This window comes from Vipera ursinii, assembly GCF_947247035.1.
Source record: "Vipera ursinii genome assembly, chromosome: 1".
Lineage (NCBI taxonomy): Eukaryota > Metazoa > Chordata > Lepidosauria > Squamata > Viperidae > Vipera > Vipera ursinii.
The window spans coordinates 284,592,866-284,611,761 of NC_139512.1; the positions used below are offsets into that span (position 1 = coordinate 284,592,866).

At 37.1% G+C, this 18,896-nt stretch overlaps 1 protein-coding gene across 1 annotated transcript in view; it reads left to right on the forward strand.

Moving 5' to 3' along the window:
* DISC1 (DISC1 scaffold protein) overlaps nt 1-18,896 on the forward strand; it is a gene marked incomplete at both ends in the record, with an annotated part of 171,200 nt that overhangs the window by 18,216 nt on the left and 134,088 nt on the right. The window contains 5 exons of the mRNA XM_083350198.1: nt 2,960-3,107; nt 6,549-6,651; nt 9,630-9,839; nt 12,590-12,825; nt 17,496-17,550. Coding sequence (XP_083206324.1) covers nt 2,960-3,107; nt 6,549-6,651; nt 9,630-9,839; nt 12,590-12,825; nt 17,496-17,550 — 752 coding nt within the window. The remainder of the gene's footprint in view (nt 1-2,959; nt 3,108-6,548; nt 6,652-9,629; nt 9,840-12,589; nt 12,826-17,495; nt 17,551-18,896) is intronic.

The following is an 18,896-nucleotide window of genomic DNA, read 5'->3' on the forward strand; positions in this document are numbered from 1 at the left end:
GTTTTCATTGTTGTGAGCATTTCTATTGAGGATTGGCAGTGGGGGGTGGGGTGGGGGTGTGTTTGGTTTTTATCCCCCCCCTCTGCTGGGTGGTTGCAGCAGGTTTTGGTCACTTCACATGACCCTGGGACACTGTGACCATCATAAATATGAATCAGTTGCCAAGCATCTGAATGTAAATCACAAGACCCTGGAGATGCTGTAACAGTCCAGCTGATCGGTGCTTCTTCTGGGCTCAGAAGCACCAGGATCAGTGGAGCTTGGCGTTGATCCTGGTGCTTCCACTGAGCCCTGACAGCCCTGTAGCTCCAGCCATCTCTCGCTCAGGCTTGTGCGGTGCTGCCACCGGTTCAGCTCATTCCCCTCCCCCGCTACCACCTTTCTAGGATGGTTGCATACCACCTGCCAGGTGCCAATATACCACAGGTGGTACCTGTACCACTGGTTGAAAAGCCCTGTTCTAAGAGTCAACACTTGAAATATAATCAATAAGTCAATCAAAGTTATCTACTTTGTTGTACCATTGTGAAGTCTGATCTTCACAGCAGTCCTATGAGATGAGATAGGCAAAAGGATAGTGAACACCCAAAAGTAGGTTAACTGTGTGATTTGAACCTCGCTAGAGTCTTACAGTGCCCTCTTTTTGATTAGGACAGGCAGCAGTTGTCTTCTAAGAGATTAGGTTAAGCTAATAAATCTTAAATTATTAAATTCTGCAAAAGGTATTTTAATAAGGCAGGAGAAGTTGTGTTAAACAAGTAAAATATTTCTGAATTACTTGCTTTCAAGGGGGATCTGGATAAATCTTTTGTTCTTATCTTTTATGTGCCTGTTTTCTGAATTCTGGATTGGCTTTTCCAGGCTAAGACAATTTGTTTTCAGGAAGAAATATTTGGAGTTATTTTGTTAATGGGTGGAGAGTATTCGCAATAAAGTGTGTGGGTCACTCCAACCACACTTTTGCTCTAGAAAATGAAGATTTCTTATGAGTTTTCTATAGTTATCTCTCTGAAAACTGTTGTATACTTTTAATGTTTTCTCTAGCACTAACAGATCAGGCCTGCAAAAATCACAATGACAACTAGATAGCAGTAAAAAGAATAGAAAAAACTTTGCTACCAACTAGTATCCATCAAATTTCTGTCCCTAGATCAGTAAATCCTAATTACTTTTAATTTCTTGGAGATATTCCTTGTCTCTAGTGAATTCACAAGCCTATGATTTTCCATTTGGATAAACCTTAGTTCAGATTATATTTTCATTTCTCCGTAGCACCTGGGCAGATTTTCCTTCTAAGATGTAATAATAATAGTAGATCTGAATGTATTTGCACAGCTGAGAGGATAAGCATATATTAAAAAGAATGAAAAACAGTGATTGTGCTTGTGAGTGATGAAAGCATTGAGGATTTTTTTGTCACTCAGACAAAAACAAGTATTGAATTTTACTTTGAAGAACGCATATTTAAATGCTCTCTATAAAAATTATAATGCTTCTGTAAAAGAAGAAAATGACACTTTCTAAATTGTAAGTTATTAATGAAAATATATGTCTTTTTAATTCAGTGAAGAAGTAATAATTATTTTCAGATTTGCCCTTTGTTCAGATTCTTAAAGGTCCTCAAAAGTAAATTCAGTGTAAGTGGCAATCTAAATTATAAGTATTTTAGAAAAGGAATTTAAAACCTGCTTAGAGTATGTGATAAGATTAGTGCTGAAAACAGTTCAGATGAGTTTTGGCAGCTGTTGAATGCAGTTACAGAATCAATCAAACTTTTAAAACTTTACAGTAATAAATAGAATAGATTTTTAATATATTCTAGATTGAGCCTCCTTCAGTCTAATATGATCTATATATTCAGTATTGAGCCCAGATTCTCAAGCCAGAATGACCATCATGGGGCTTCTAGTCCAACTTTTCTTAAAAGCACCAAATTAGGAGAATGTTGGCCTGCCAATGTAAAATTCTGAATATAGCACTAAAACAACAACAACAAGAGCACAGATTACAATCGCTGATTGTTGTTTTGGGGAACTTTGGACAATGCAAGTGCAGAAGCTGAGAAGTCTTAATATTCTGTTTCTTATCTTACATTCTGCAAAAAAAAGGTATGATCTGGGGTTTTTGCTGGACTGGTAGTTCAATCTTTCCTCTATGATTTCTTGCCTGAAGGCTGTGTTGGGTTCGGGTTTTACTAGAGACCTGAAGTCTGAGTTCCAATAGCAGCCTTCCCTTCCCTGCCCCAGGGCCATTCTGGGTACCTTAGGATGAATCTGTCCCCTTTCTTAGGGCTGTTGCATAATTAGCATCATGATAAATTTGACCTAAGAATTTGCCAGTGAAAAACTGTCATGAATGAAGTGATTATGGAGGGTTATCAGAAGTCTGAACAGGCAGAGGAGGACTTAGACAATTGGAAAAGAGGATAAGTAGTGGAAACGAGGACCAACTTACTTGATATCTATGACAAAAATTACAGCAAAAATAGTGAAAAAATATACTTTAGGCCTACGTATACGGTATGTGGAATTACTTTTTCCAACATTAGAAAGACTGGTTTTCAACAGCAATATTTTTTCAACAAATCTTTATTTTCAAGTACATATGCTAGTAGCAATATTGAATCAGTGATGATGTGCTTTTCAAACTTCACCATAGAAAGATATGATGAGTCATGTGATATACCAAATAAAATAATCCTATATTTGAAAGGACTAGACTGAAGCTGATTGCTGGAATCAGGAAATTAAATAGCATAAGCCTAGGCTGTCGAGTCTGTCGACAAATATTTTTCAGGTCTGTTTTTAAAAATTGCATCCATTTTTAAAAATAAAATCAGTTAAAATATTTCACAAATAAATGTTTTCTGCATATCTAATATCACTTTGTCATTTGATTTCAGACAAATTGTAACATACTGTATAGCATTTGATAATGCAATTCTCCTTTGTTCTCCTAGCTGATAAATTTAGAAGAAGACTTGAGGAGCTGCATAAAGAGAAAAGATGGCTGAATTTTCAGCTTCCTTCACAGCATCCTTCCATTAGCAGCTTCTTGGACAAAATCAGAGTCTACATTCAAATGATATTGTATGAGGGAGTTCATAAGTAAGTGTGCAAGAACCTGATGCCTTTCCACACAATTATGTTGGAATTTATGAAGTCAGAATTTTAAATCTGTCTATGGTTGAAAATAGTGGGACACTGTATATTGTTTGTGTGTGCTGATCTGTACTTATACACAAATAAATTTAGTTTTAGTGTTAATACCACTTTATAATGCTTTGGTAAGGCCACACTTGGAATACTGCAGGGGTGTCAAACTCAATTTCATTGAGGGCTGCATCAGCATTGCGGTTGCCCTCAGGGGGCCAGATGGGTGTGGCCTGGGTGGGCATGGCCTACTGGGTGGGTGTGGCTAAAGTGCGTATGGCCTACTGGGTGGGAGTGGCCAGCTCTACATCGTTCGCATCAAGGGTGCCTATGGGGGCCTGGGCAGGAGTGGGACAGATCTGAGGGTCTGGCAGAAGGAGGGTCTCTGGGCCAGGGCCAAGGCAATGGGGGCCATTCCCTCACTCTTTCCAGGATGGCTTCGCGGGCCGCATGAAACCACTTCGCGGGCCGGATCTGGCCCCCGGGCCTTGTGTTTGACATGTCTGGAATACTGCATTCAGTTTTGGTCACCACGATGTAAAAACATGTTGAGACTCTAGAAAGAGTGCAGAGAAGAGCAACAAAGACGATTAGGCAGCTGGAGGCTAAAACATACAAAGAACGGCTGCTGGAATTGGGTATGTCTAGTTTAATGAAAAGAAAGACTAGGGGTAACCTGATAGCAGTGTTCCAATATCTCAGGGGTTGCCACAAAGAAGAGGGAGTCTATCTATTCTTCAAAGCACCTAAGGCAGAACAAGAAGCAATGGATGGAAATTAAGATTGCTTCAAGGAGAAAAGCAATCTAGAATTTTCCTGACAGAACAATTAATCAGCGGAACGACTTGCCTCCAGAAATTGTGGATGATCCAACACTGGAAGTTTTAAAGAAGAGATTGGACAGCCATTTGTCTGAAATGGTATAGGGTTTCCTGCCTGAGCAGGGGGTTGGACTAGATGACCTCCAAGGTCCCTTCCAACTCTGTTATTCTGTTAGTGCAGTGTGGATATAAGAATCTGAACTGGGAACTGATATCCTGCTTTTGCCATAAATTGCTTTAAAGCAAAGTAGAATGTTCACCTTAATGTTCCTTTCTGTTATAGAGGGTTAATTCTGACCCATTTCTTGAGTGTTAAATGGAGGTGAACTGTTTTGAATAGTGTACAAGTTTTGTGTAAATGCTAAGCATTTGATGATGATAACTGTTTGGGAGCACAGTCCAGTGAGAAAGTTTACTGGCAATCTTTATTGGAATATATGTGCAAGTCCTAGAGATTTTAAATTGGCTTGCACGATAGAGCATCCCGATGGACTGTATCTTTACTAATTTACTGATGCATAAATAGTTAAAGAATTTAATCTGAAGAGCTGTCTTCTTCAATCAATTGCCAAACAGTTTTGTTAAGGCTATAGCTTACATAATTACTGTCTGGCAAATCTAAGAATTGCATCCCTGTCACTTGTGGAAAACTGCTTTAGAGTAATTTTTAGATTAGTATCCATAGCAAAATCCTGAATTTACTTTTTTGTTGTATTTCTCCTCAACCACCTGTGCCAGAAATGATAACACTGCAGTCCATTATCACTGATTTAGCTTTTCCCCTCGTTCTCTGAAAAATTAATAGCTGTGCTGAAAATAGCAAGCATCTACACATTTTTCATTGTGTCCATCCTTTGGCTGGATTTGCTATCTGGTATGCTGTTGGCAAGTGAGGCACTGACATCAGGAAACCTTAAACTGAGTACTTTTTCAACTGATTAGTTTCTATACAAATTTCCTAAGTAATAGGACTGAATGTTGAAACTCATTGGAGTAAATACTGGAGAAAGAGAAGACCACTTAGCTGCAAAACTGATAACATTTTTAAAAAAGTACTCTAGAAAACATATGCATGTATTGCAGCCTAATTTGAAAAACTTTCAAATATTCCTAGAAAATCTGAGCAATTCTGATGAAGAGATAATGGTGCTGCGCTAGTTTGAGCTAAGAAAGCACAAATTAAAACGTTTATTTATAGAACTCTTCTTTGGTAATTATTATTTGTTTTATCGGCAATAACATTATAAGAAAAATATGAGAACTGGGATTCTCTGTTTGTTTGATTTGATTTGATTTGATTAAATTTATATGCCGCCCTTCTCCCTATATGCGGGACGACATCCTTTGGGAGCTCCCGAAGGACTGTCACTTCTGTTGTTAAGTAAGAGATTTGTTGAGTTAATTTTGCCTCAATTTACAACCCTTCTTACCTCAGTTGCTAAGTGAATCACAGCACTGATAAAGTTAGTAACCCGATAGTTAAGTGAATCTGGCTTCCCCATTGACTTTGCTTGTCAGAAGGTCGCAAAAGGTGATCACATGACCTTGGGACACAGCAACGGTCATAAGTATGAACCAGTTGCCAAGCGTCTGAATTTGGACCAAGTCACTGGGGATGCTGCAAAGGTTGTAATGGTGAAAAACGGCTGTAAGTCACTTTATTCAGTGCCGTTGTAACTTTTAACGGTCATTAAATGAACTGTTGTAAGTCAAGGACTACCTGTATTTGATCATTGGGAAAATGTTTGAAACCTGTGAATCTGCCTCTGAGTTTATATCTGTATTTTTAAAAATTTCTTGACTACCCATAAATATTTTGTTATTTACTAATGTGAAGTAGGCCTTCCTTGCTTCCTTGAATATTAAGAAGATATATGAAGAGATATATGAAAGATGGCCCTCTGTACATACCAGATGAGTGAGCTTGTGGCTTTCTGTCCTAATCTCCAAGTGTGCCTTTTCTTCCTGAAAGACTACTGGATGTATCGAACAGTTGGCACAATGGTTGGATCATGTGATTAATTATGAATTGGATTTGGAGTGTTCTTTCCAGGCCTTTGTGTGTTGGTTAGGGTTAGGGTATACAGTAGGGTTAGGGTATACAGGATATACAGTATAAGTGGAACATTTTGCCAAGTAGGTGAGAATAGAAAGTGTGATTACGCTACCAAATGGCTTATAAAGAATGATTAGGTTATTTATCTGGCTGCATTGAATGAAACTAGTTTGGGAAAAGATTTATTGGCATGATGGATTTTCCTCAATTAAAACAGGCAACTGTATCTTACTGTGTAACTAGGACATCGATCATCTACACAGAAATATCACAAAATTGATTAAGCTCTGTGCCATTATTATTAATCAAAGACTTCTACTTTTTTTTTCTGCAGAACAAACCATTGGCACATGCAACATGGCATTGTGCCATGATTTAAGAGGCAATAAGTTAGTGCTAAATGATAGGTGGATAAATATACAAGGTTAAGCATTCTAAATTGCCATATTAATTATTACATTGATTCTCATGGGATTCAGTAAAGGAATATGTTGCATTTATTCATTTGCCTGTGGTCAGTAATTGGCTTATTTTTGGCAAAGAAAATGGTACGATAGACACAGAAACAGAATTTCCTATAGAGAGTACAGGGAATGGCCTTGAAGGACAGGCAGGAGGAGAGGTGCTAAGGCAGATAAGAGGGTCTTGAGCTTGGGCCAAGAAAGCAACTGAAGAGAATTTTCAGACAGGCCCCTTCCAAGTTCACATGAAGATAAAGGGAGGGAGGGAGAGGTAAATTCAGTGAAGAAAACAATACAGATAGAAAACAATCATTTAAATAAATGATTTACAATCTTCTGTACAGCACTTACAAACTTGCTATCTCTCCATCCCCTTTACAACTACAAATATAATTTCCTTTCTATTTTTAATCTTCTTTAAATCAGCAAATCTAGAAATCACTAAGTCATTTTTATCCAGTTTCAACAAAAATTTCATATAAGATCTTTTCTGAAAGTAATTCTTTTTCTACTTAAATCTAAACACTCCTTGTCAGTTGAAATGGTATCCCTTTCTGTTTGAGATTATCAGTCAGATAAATTCAGTGAAGAAAACAATACAGATAGAAAAAAAATCATTTAAATAAATGATTTCCAATCTTCTTTACAGCACTTACAAACTTGCTATCTCTCCATCCCCTTTACAACTACAAATATAATTTCCTTTCTATTTTTAATCTTCTTTAAATCAGCAAATCTAGAAATCACTAAGTCATTTTTATCCAGTTTCAACAAAAATTTCATATAAGATCTTTTCTTTTCTGAAAGTAATTCTTGTTTTATCCCTGATCATCCCAACAATGTAGTATCTTTTTCTACTTAAATCTAATCACTCCTTGTCAGTTGGAATGGTATCCCTTTCTGTTTGAGATTATCAATCAGAAAGATGTGTTCTTTTTCTTCACACATTGTCTTCTTTGTCACAAAGTGCACAGTGGCTTTTGGTATATTTCTTGATTTTACAAATCTTATATTAATTTGATTCACCTTATCAACTTCTGCATCATGTCATATTTGCCCCATTTCAAAAATTTTGTTAAGACTGCAGCAGCCCTTTCCTCAATATCATCACAAGGTTGTTCTTATTCCACTTCTGGGCTGTCTTAGTTTCCATTTATTTTTTTTCCTTTTTAAAAACTTTTTTCTGTTTTAGTTTCTAAAATTTCTATCGTTCCCTAAATCTGCCCACATTTTTAATTCATTTTTCTTCTTTTCTCCATTCTTCCTAAAAAAATATAAGCAAATCTCGCTTAACAAAGTCAGCCACTGTTATTGTCACAAATGCTGTGATATTCTTCCCCAATTCTTCAAACATCCTTTGTAGAATCTCAGGTTTAATTCCTATTGTTTGCTATGTTAAGGGTCCTTCCTTCCTTCCTTCCTTCCTTCCTTCCTTCCTTCCTTCCTTCCTTCCTTCCTTCCTTCCTTCCTTCCTTAATAAACATTTATAAAGAGCCTTGGTGGAGCAGTGGGCTAATGCCTCCTTAAGTAACACCAGCTGCCTGCAATTAGTGCAGGTTCGCATCCCACCAGGCTCAAGGTTGACTCAGCCTTCCATCCTTCCGAGGTAGGTAAAATGAGGACCCAGATTGTTGGGGGCAATAAGCTGACTTTGTAATAATGCTGCTTGGGCCCCCCCAAAACCCTAACAAGCAGGCATATACATAGAATGAAGGCTATTGCTAAGCACATTGATTTGTGCTTAGATTGTAAGCCGCCTTGAGTCTTCGGAGAAGGGCGGGATATAAATGGGATTAAAATAAAAATAAAAATAAAAATATTTAAATAACTCTAAGTAAACATTTTTTTAAAAATATATATATAATCCAGAATGGAAAAGCAACAAGCAAAAGAGAGCCTGCCCGAGGCTTTTCTCTATAACCTTAACTCTTTGATCCCCTTCAGATGTCTATAGGTTTATAGTCTATGATATTATTTTTTTTGCAATTGTCCTTGTTTAAAAAAGTTAACCAATCATTTCTGTTGGAAAATTTAAACAGACCCTTTTCCAATGAAGGTATGTATTATTTAAATAATTAATTCAAAGGCACTTTAAAGTGAACAATTTTCCAAATTCGACTGATCCCTTTATCCATTTTAAATGTCCATCGATCAAAATTTTGGTAAGTGTTTCACTTTTAATTACTTTAAATTCCTTATAGTTGGTTTTTTTTTAAAATTCACTTTAATCGCACCTTGGGCCAAAGGAACACATCAGGTTTAAGCCTTTTCAGATAGACTAGACAAGAAAGACAAACAAATGAGCTAATTCTATTTTATTATAAGACAACATTACATCAGACAGCTTGCAAATCTGATAATAAAAATCTCCCACCATCTCTTTTACAGGCTGAGAAGTTAGGGAGATTCTATTCTGAGTTTCTTTCTGAGGGCTACATTCTGCCTTATCTGTTTGTTCCCTAGGTGGCATCTTTTCCCTAACCTCACCTGCCATCCCTGTTTCCTAAGGTTATTCCCGTATACCATTACACGAGCTAGTCTAGTTGTTTTACTGTTCAGAAGGTCCCTGCATATGTAACACAAAGTGTACATTGCAACGTTGATGTTTGAGTGAACCCAGAATCTTTTAGCAAGGTCTGCTGGGGTTGTGACTTTGTTTCTTCTGTGTCTCCCAGTGTTCTTATCCATGGATTGCGCGCAGGTTCCCTATGAATCCCTGGGGTTTTCTTGGAAGGAACTGCCTTCTGGAGCAGATATGGGCAATCTCTTGGCTTCTCCATATCCAGAGAAGCACTGTTGAAACAGGCTTGCCATCCAGTCATCAGTTTCCACCTTAGCATCATCTCTATTCTTTGGAAACTTGTCAGTTCACCATTTTTCTCCACGGGGGGGGGGGAACCCCTCAGGTGTTGTATTTTAATCAGGGAATGGCATCTTTTGTTCAACTCATAAAGCAATTGACTGCTGAAGTACTGATTTTGTGTATTCAATAAATGAAGCATTATTGTGTGAATAGAGAGTTTACTAAGCCTTTTCTCTGCTAAGTCTTTAAGAAATAATTGTTTATTTAGCCTTTCTAACCCTGTCCTGGCATTCTACAGATATATTGGACTGTATGTTGGATTCATGATCATTGTAGTCCAGTACGTATGGAAATTACCAGATTGGAGAAAATTGTAACAAACATCATTATGTGTTTCCATTAATACTTTCTGAATGCTGTAACAGGGAAAGGAAACGTCTGCTAGGAAAAAGTGATCAGAAGATATTAAGCCTTCCTTATCATGAAACGATACAGGTTCCAGTTACAAAACGGGATCAGCTGCTTGAGGAAAAGAAGTGGATACAGGTAAGCAGAATATAATGTACTTTTTGTGGGATAGATAAAGAAATACACATATTAGCACACATTTGTTGTTGCATGACAAAAATCTTGAATAAATCTATCTGTTACTTGAAAAAAATAAGGGAAATTGGCACCATAAGAGTTATACAAATTTTAAAAATACTTGGATACTCCACGTTCAGTTTGGTGAACATGTTTTTATTTTATAGTATTAGTTTCTCTGTATTTTTCTTTTCTAAAAGTCTCCTAATAGCTTGATAGACCGAACCATGAAATCAATATGCTAAGTTTGTAAAAGCCGCCCTGAGTCTTCGGAGAAGGGCGGGATATAAATGGAATTAAAATAAAATAAATAAATAATATGGCAATCAGTATTTTTATTTGCTTGCTTGCTTACTTATTAATCACATTTATATGGCCATACAATTCACTCATGATGACTCCGGGGAGCTTACACCATTAAAAAAAAAAGCTACATTAGGGAAGTGGGAGGGGGTGGAATATTGCGTGAATACTTTTTGTTAAATATGATGTACTGTTTGTTATTCATTAATTACTTGAACATTACTGGAAAAATTCTTATCAAAATGGTACTGTTATCACCAGCACAATTTCTATTGCATTGTTAACAGTTCTATTCTTCTGGCAAAATAGGCAGTATCTTAAAGTTTATTGGCAGTACATTTAAACTAGAAGAATTGACTCAAAATATAAGCTGATGTTTTTAATAATAATAATAATAATAATAATAATAATAATAATAATAATAATAATAATAATAATAATAATAATAATAATAATTTTATTTGTATACCGCCCTTCTCCCGAAGGACTCAGGGCAGTGAACAGGGCAAACATATAAAAATACAAGAATACAAATATTAAAAAATATTAAACAAGGTGCCCAGAACTAACAACAATAAGTTAAAATGCACCAAAACAATATTAAAATCCAAACCCATCACCCATCAGGCCAGGCCGGCTTGTTCAAACAAGTAGGTCTTCAGATCGCATCGGAAGGAGCGAAGGTTGGGCGCCATCCGGAGCTCAACCGGCAAACGGTTCCACAAATCCGGCGCGCCCACAGAGAAGGACCTCCCCCTGGGGGCCACCAGACGACATTCTCTGACCGGTGGCACCCTGGTCAGAATATAGAAATACAAATGGCATTTCAGGGCTTTTGTTCTTTAAAAAAGAAGAAACCACAAAAGGAGAATATTTGTAGCTTAGGGCTGAAATGAAGGGTCCTTGATATTCTCTGAGTTTGGTTTTTTTTCTTCTTGCAAATGTTTCATTACTCAAACTAAGTTACATCATCAGTGCTGATGGGAGTGAGGTTCGTTCTCAGGTTATATAGGGCAGGGGGTCTTCAAACCTGGCCCTTTTATGACTTGTGGACTTCAACTCCCAGAACTCCTCAGTCAGCATGCCTGGCTGAGGAATTCTGGGAGTTGAAGTCCACAAGTCATAAACGGGCCAAGTTTGAAGATCCCTGTTATAGGGCGAGCCACTAGACTAGAATATAAATAGAGAGTAAACCACATTTCCTGCCAGCACTGGTGATGTAACCTAGTTAGGGAAAGAAAATAGCCAAGTTCAGAGGGCACCAAGGACCCAAATATCAGTATATCATCATGAGTCAAAGAATCCTACATTTTCTTCCTTTTCTGACATTAATAATGATTAACATCACTTAATTATTATCAGATGGTCAACTGTAGTGATAGAGGTTTTTTTTACCTCATTTCATGAAAATAAGGGTGCATTTTCCATTATCTGAAGACTATTAAATTTCTGACATAATTCCCAGATTGATACTACAGAGAATGAATGGATTACAAGCTTGATTTTATACTCAAAATAGCAGATCTGATGTTGTCCTGATGACCTCTTTTATCTTCTTGACAGAGGTTGACGCATTAACTAGTCTGTTCTTTTCCTACTGAATCTTTCAGGCAGGGGTATAAATAGCATATATCTGAGGCTGCATAAGTGTAAATTGAATTTCTTCAGCTAATTCATTGCATCAAGAAAAAAAGTGGTTCATCGCGAGATACTCGATATAGCTGCAAAATTAAATTTGCTTTTAGGTTTTGGCTTGATGTCAACAATGTGCTTTTTCAGAGTAACAGCCTGTGGCTTTTTTGAATTCATACCTTTATCTTGTAATTTATATGATAAATAATACACAGTTTGGTGGTTTTTACGAAGAGATTGGACAACCATTCCTCTGAAATGGTACAGGGTACCCTGCTTGAGCAGGGGGTTGGACTAGAAGACCTCCAGGGTCTCTTCCAATTTTTTCCAATTGTATTATTCTATTCTATTATTCTGTTATTCAGTCCTAAAAAAATGTAGGCCACACAGAAAATCTTATAAAAATTAACAGATTTTGCATTAGCATTAACCATATCCAGTGGTGTTAAATCCAATCAGCAAATGTGAAACTTTAGTCTTTTAAAGGGAATTTGAATCATTTATAAACACCTTGTCTCAGTGATGAATCTGGGCATTTTAAGAACATGATGTGATAATGGGATTTTTGTCTCAGTGCATATTGCCCATCAGGTGAAGAGGGCTGATTTGATTAATTGGCCTGATCTACAAACGGTTTCCAGTCATCCAGGACAGCAATGTGGTCATATAACTCAAGTATACGTGAAAAGGACTTGAATTTCTCTTACACATTTTGTGTCATTCATTGATCAGTTTTTCCTTGATAAAGATATACAGCATATTCCATCTCCATGCAGAAAGAAATTGAAGTTCTTAGAGCAAAGCTGGTTGTTCTGGAAGCTAAAGATCAACAGTTAAAGATAGAAATTCAAGAACAAGACCGCCATATTCATGAGCAAGATTATGAACTGTCTACTCTGCTCAGCTGGGTGTCACTCAAAGAACTGCAGACAATTGGCAAAGCCTTGGCTGATATTTTGGTGGCCTCCCATAAAATTCCACATAGCTTGGATTTTCCAGAACCTGTCAAAAGGTATTTGTTTTATGGATTATTTTTCGATTAAAAATCTGCTTTATTCCTTTGCCTCTTATTTTTCATTGTATTGTACTACATTTAATGAAGAAACATATATAAAGAAGTATAGTCTTTAATTCTAGATTCCAGTTCTCAGAAAATTGTTGTATGTATCAGAGTAATATTAATGTCAAGTCATGTTTTATCTGGATTTGAATTTCCTTTACTGATAACCCCATGAAAGCATTTATTTATTAGAATAATGGCATCAGAGTTATAAGGGTCCACTAAGCCAATGACTCAAATTCCCTGCTCAGTATTGTAACCCAAATTAAATTATCACATATAAATGTCTGTCTAGTCTTCACTTGAACCCATGTAATGAAAACTTGCACATCACCTCTCTGGGAAATTGTTTCATCATCAAACTTCTCTTGGTTAACAATATCTCATTCAGTGAAAATTAAAACAAAGCTGAATGAGTGGTACTTACGACCAGTCCTCAAAATTCCAGCCATTCTAGCACCCCTGTGGTCACAACATTGTGATCTGGGTGCTTGCCAACCAGCTTGCACTTACAATGGTTGCAGGATCCTGTGGACATGTGATTGCCATTCACAACCTTCCTTACCAGCTTTCCATAAGCCCTGGTGGTGAAGTAGTTGGAATGCAGTATTGCAGGCTAACTCTGCCAACTGCCAGCAGTTTGATCCTAACCAGCTGAAGGTTGACTCAGCTTTCCATCCTTCTGAGGTTGGTAAAATGAGGACCCAAATTGTTGAGGGCAATATGCTGACTTTGTAAACTGCTTACACAGGGCTGTAAAGCACTATGAAATATAAGTCTAAGCGTTATTGCTATAAGCGAATTTAATGGGGAAGTTGGCAGGGAGTGTTGCAAAAGGCTTCTTTAAGTTGTTTGCACTCTGATGGCTTCCCCCCCCCAAGGATCTTGGCTATGGTGGAGATCACAAAGGGGTGGCCACCTGTGTATCATCCCTCATCTGGCAGCAGTCACCCTAAGCTCCACCCTACTAGCACCATATTGCAGCAGCCACTTATCTGACTGCTGGCCTGCTTGCAAACTGTCTAAGATTTGCAACTTCTTGATGGCTTTTCTACTGACTTTATTTGCTGGAAGCCAGCAGGACGTTTCAAAGAGATTCTCACTTAACAACATTGATTCTTGCTTAATGGTGACAATGGGAATTGCCGGGATTGCTGTCACTAAGCAATGCAGTCACTTTATGACCCCATCGCTTAGCAATAGAAATTCCAACTGCAATTATTGTTTTTAAGTGAAGACTACTTGCATTATTTAAAAAAATGTGTTTTTTTTTCCAGAAGCATGAAATTAGAATCTGTTTTCCTATAGATTAAATCCATTATTCCATGCCTTTGGAATGAGAGAGTGCAATCTTGACATGCACTGTGAAATCTTCTTGTGGTTGAGAAGACTTGGTTTTATTTTGAAATGGCCCCTATATTATGTGCATAGAGGAAGGTATTGCTATTTCACTTTCCTGCTAATTGTGCTGCACACACAAAGCACCTCGTAAAACTGTCCAGAGTTGCAGAGTGGGCACATAGAAATTCAATAAATAATATTGTAACAACTGAAAATGAAATTCTATTGGAGCCCCTCCCACAACCTCATTTTTATTCCAATATCATATACTGTATGTAGATTTGGTACCTGAAGAGTATGGAGATATGATGATTGGCCCATCCAAACACTTTTGAACTGTATTTTTTATACCTTCAGTTTCATGTTTTGGAGGGGAATAACCTCTCCCCAAAATGTCTCTTCTATCCTGCTAGACTTACAGTAATACTTCTAATCCAAACATTGTTTGGTCATTTTTATATTTGGAATATTCAGGTGACATTTGGGACTGCTAGTCAGAGCTGTATTCAATTTCTGTATCTTTCTTTTTCTGCAGGAGCTCTCTGGAAATTATTTTCCTTGATAGCTTGTTGTCATCTCTCTCTTTGGTTTAATAGAGCTTTGGCTGTTGTTTTTTCTGTTAACGTGTCCTTGAGATGTGCTTATTTCTGTTTTTCTGCTAATTCATGTTGAAGCACAGTACTGTTGACTGTTTTTTTCTCCCTTGAAGCCACTGCATTCTCCATCAAGAGATTCACTATTAAATGTCTTTAAGCCCCCTGCTCCCCAGCTCCGTTTGTTCAATTGTTGGATGCTCTAGTTTCAGTTGGATTTAATGACTTTGATACATGACTTGCATACCTGATTTATCACACTCTGAAATAACTAGACCAACATGGATACTTCCCATAGGGAACTGATATAATCTTCAGACAGCACAATGTGCACAAGACCTAAAAAAAAAATCTCTGCAAATCCTGTATCAATTTAATAGCCACAAATGTTTAGATCTGGACAAAAGTTTTAGAAAAAAACCATCCAGCTTCTAGTAAAATCTGAATGATATGCAAACTATTATTTGCACTTTTAATTTTATTTTGAACCTTTTTACACCTTTTAAACCTTTTTACTCTTCGTATCAGTGACTACTTGATAATTATTTCCTGGGAATTCAAAGGCTATTTCCATAAGCCGTCATTTGCACCCTTGAAATCCTGTAAAATTTAAAACACAGCAGTGGTGTTCTCACTGCTTTCTTGATATATCGTATCATTTGATCCATGCAACCTGTAGAAGAACATGACAGATGGTTTTCCCCTAGTTCCCCATGCCTCTTTGACATCCAGTACTTCTATCTGAGGCATTGGGGGAAAAAAAAACAGTGCTTGCAAAGGGAAGTTAAGCCGCTAAGCTGCTCCTTGTACTGATCAATTAAGTAGTGAGAAGCTAGTGAGATGCAAGTGACTTATTCTGTTAGGGGAGGAGAAGATTCATCCAATAAGTGAGAGAAGTCCAATGCTTCAAGTGGAAAATTCCATGTGTTTTTCTGCTTGAAGTGTAGGAGGAAGTAGCTGGCTTCAATTGCCCACCAAAGATGGAAGTCCGGAGTCAAATGACTACAGAGCCAGTTCTGGGAGCAGCATGAATGCTTCATAATGAAGCCCCCAAGAGGCAATTCTTTTGCTGTTTGCATCTTTTAACATGCTCATGTTATTACTGAAGTCTGAAACATAGAATGCAATAGCTTTTCCTCCCTGTCCCTAATTTATGTAGAAAATTACTCTGATTCACCTTGCTTAAATTTAGGAATCCAAATACATTTTTATTACTTTTTTTACTTCCTCTCTTCCTAGAGTCAAAATATATTCATCATCATCATCATCATTATGCATTATTTATTTAATAATGTAGTAGATTTGTATTGCTGATCAACTCTCAGTGACTCAATGACAAAGAAAGTCATTACAGTAAAATCAGTAAAAGATGAAGATAAAAGATGACAAGCTCAGCGAAGCCAGGCATCAAACTGTTGCTTGCCCAAAGCCTGGGTGAAGAATCCAGTCTTCATGGTTCTTCTAAACAGCAGCAGAGAAGGGTTTATCTACTATAGCAACAACAGCAATACCTTAAAAAGCTACTCCCTAAACTATATCGTAGTAATTGGTAGCAAAAGTGAATACTCCGGTATTGAATCTAGGATATTTTCTGCTTATTCACAGGATATAATTTATCCAATAAGCTTTTTTTTTCCATTGCTGTTCAACCAGTAAAGTACAAAAATAAACCAAATGGTATTACAGTTAAACAGTTTTCTTATTAAAGGATGAGCAAACATAGAGAAAATTCACAGGTAGAAACTGAAAGTGTCAAAGAATTATTAGAAGCCCTGATGGATTTGTGTTGTGTTGCTGAAGGGCAAAGAAACCATTTCATTCTTAATAGAATTTTGCTATATACTTTTCATTGATGTAAGTTTCAGCAGAGAGAAATCCCCTGGAGTATCGAATTTGTCCTCTTTCAAAGGAGTTGGATTAGATCTGTTTAGAAGGTCATGCCTTTTAATGACATTTGGTGAAAGATTTCAAGTCTTTGGTAGAGCCAGGAGTCTTCATTCCCATTTTGGAGTCTCTTGATAAGTAAAGTCCATTGCTTTTTTCAACCCTCACCAGTCTTATGCCATTTGTAGAGTTGATTTATTTAGTATGCTGTATGGAAGAGTTGGTTTCCAGATTGATAAAGATTTCAAGCAACTTGATGCAAACAGCCAATGACAAGCTTCCCTGTTACCACTATAGAGAAAATCTTTTTGCTGGATTACAGGAAGGTTTAAAACAAAATCTCTGTCATAATATATAGAGAAATATATTAACTCTAAATTGAAAATAAATTAGGTTCTGGAAACCTTATGACCACATTCTAGTCATCTCAATAAATCTTGTTTAGGAGAACTTGTGAATAGAAAAGAATCATTTCATTTGGGGACAGCTGTAAAAAAAACCTGATCCCCAAACATCAAAAAAATCAGGAAATCCAGGCAGTTGAAATGAATATAAGGGTTTATTACAAGCTTAAGTTCTCTACAAGAATCTGAACTACAACGATCAAAGCAAATTTGAGGTAGATAAGAGTCAGTGGAATTCAAAGTGTGCTGGACTTAGATTTCTTGTGGGTGCGAAGGCTGTTGGTAATCAGTTGCATTTGTTATGTTTTAATACGTTTACCTGAAGTTGGTTGTGCTTCTGAATATGTGTGTGAGGGATTAAAAACAATATCATATTTTAATACTAATTTGTTATTTCTAGGCTTCAAGAAAAAATGCAGTCCCTTAATATATCGATGACAGAAACTGCTGCTGAAGTAAGTAAAATCAAACTGTTGTTTCCCCCTGCACTAATGAGTCAGTGAGTTACTGTACATTAGTGAAAGACGCCAAACTGCCTTAAGCGAGGTCCAGCAGGTTCTTATTTTTGAATATCAAATTTGGTGATCTTGCATTTAGATTACTGCAATGCGTGTTACATGGGCCTGCCCTTGAAAATGATTAAGTTGCCATTGATACAAAATGCAACAGCCCGTCTACTAACTGGGAAGAGTTTGTCTAGTACATTATACATGTCTTTTGTCATTGTGATGGTTGTCAGCCAGCTTTCAGGTCCAATCCAAGATTCTGGTTTTAACCTCTGAAATCTCACACACCTTTGTCACTTGGACTTTCCTTGTTGGTTTCATCTTGATCTGAGACAGGCAGCAGAGATTTTCCACCCTTCATGAATTTAAAGTACTGGGGATACAGAAGTACACTTTCTTTGTCACAACACACATGTTAGGAACATGTCACCCTGGGATACAGAGAGTTAAAATCATATTCTTCTTTTGTAAGGCAATAAAACTATTTGTTCCATCAAGGCTTTGGTTTGGATATTGCTCCTTGATTTATTATGGGTGGCTGGATTTTAATTTCAAACTGATAAGCACTGAGCCACTTATGTGCAGTTATTTTTAACTACAAAAGCACTTTATACTACTTCCTTGGGGCCATCTGAATTTAGCTGCCTTCTTGATCAAAAAAGAGTCACACACACTAATGAGAAGTACGGACTCTATTTTGAGAACTATAAGCTGTCATAGCTTTGCCCAATATATCTTGGAACAAGGCACTATTCTAGCAGTTCCATCTTGGCATGAAAGTAAAGAGTAGGGCTAAGTTGTTTATTTGGTTCAAGTCTGTTTTGATTTTCAAAAAGCTGGGATGCTGGGTGTTTTGAATTCATGCCTATAAGAGCAGGATTATTTGTGTACTTGATAGGCCTTGTCCCAAAGGTGCCTTTTCAATGGGCAACTGGACTTTGTTTTTCCTTGAAGATGTTTTGCTTCTCATCCAAGAAGCTTCTTGGATGAGAAGCGAAATGTCTTCAAAGAAAAACCAAGTCCAGTTGCCCATTGAAAAGGCACCTTTGGGACAACCATCACCTGGATAACTGGGAATCTCCATAGACACTGATAGGGTCTTCTGTAAAGGCCTTCTGACTTGCATAGTAACTATATGATTCTAGGAATTTATGCCTCTGAATTATGCATCTGAATTGAGGAATTGCTGAGAGCACACATAGGCTCTTCTGAAGCATCTTTTTGACTTTGGATCTGAAGCACAACACGTTCCATTTAGCAGTTACTGACACTTAACAAGATGTTTGCAGTAAGTT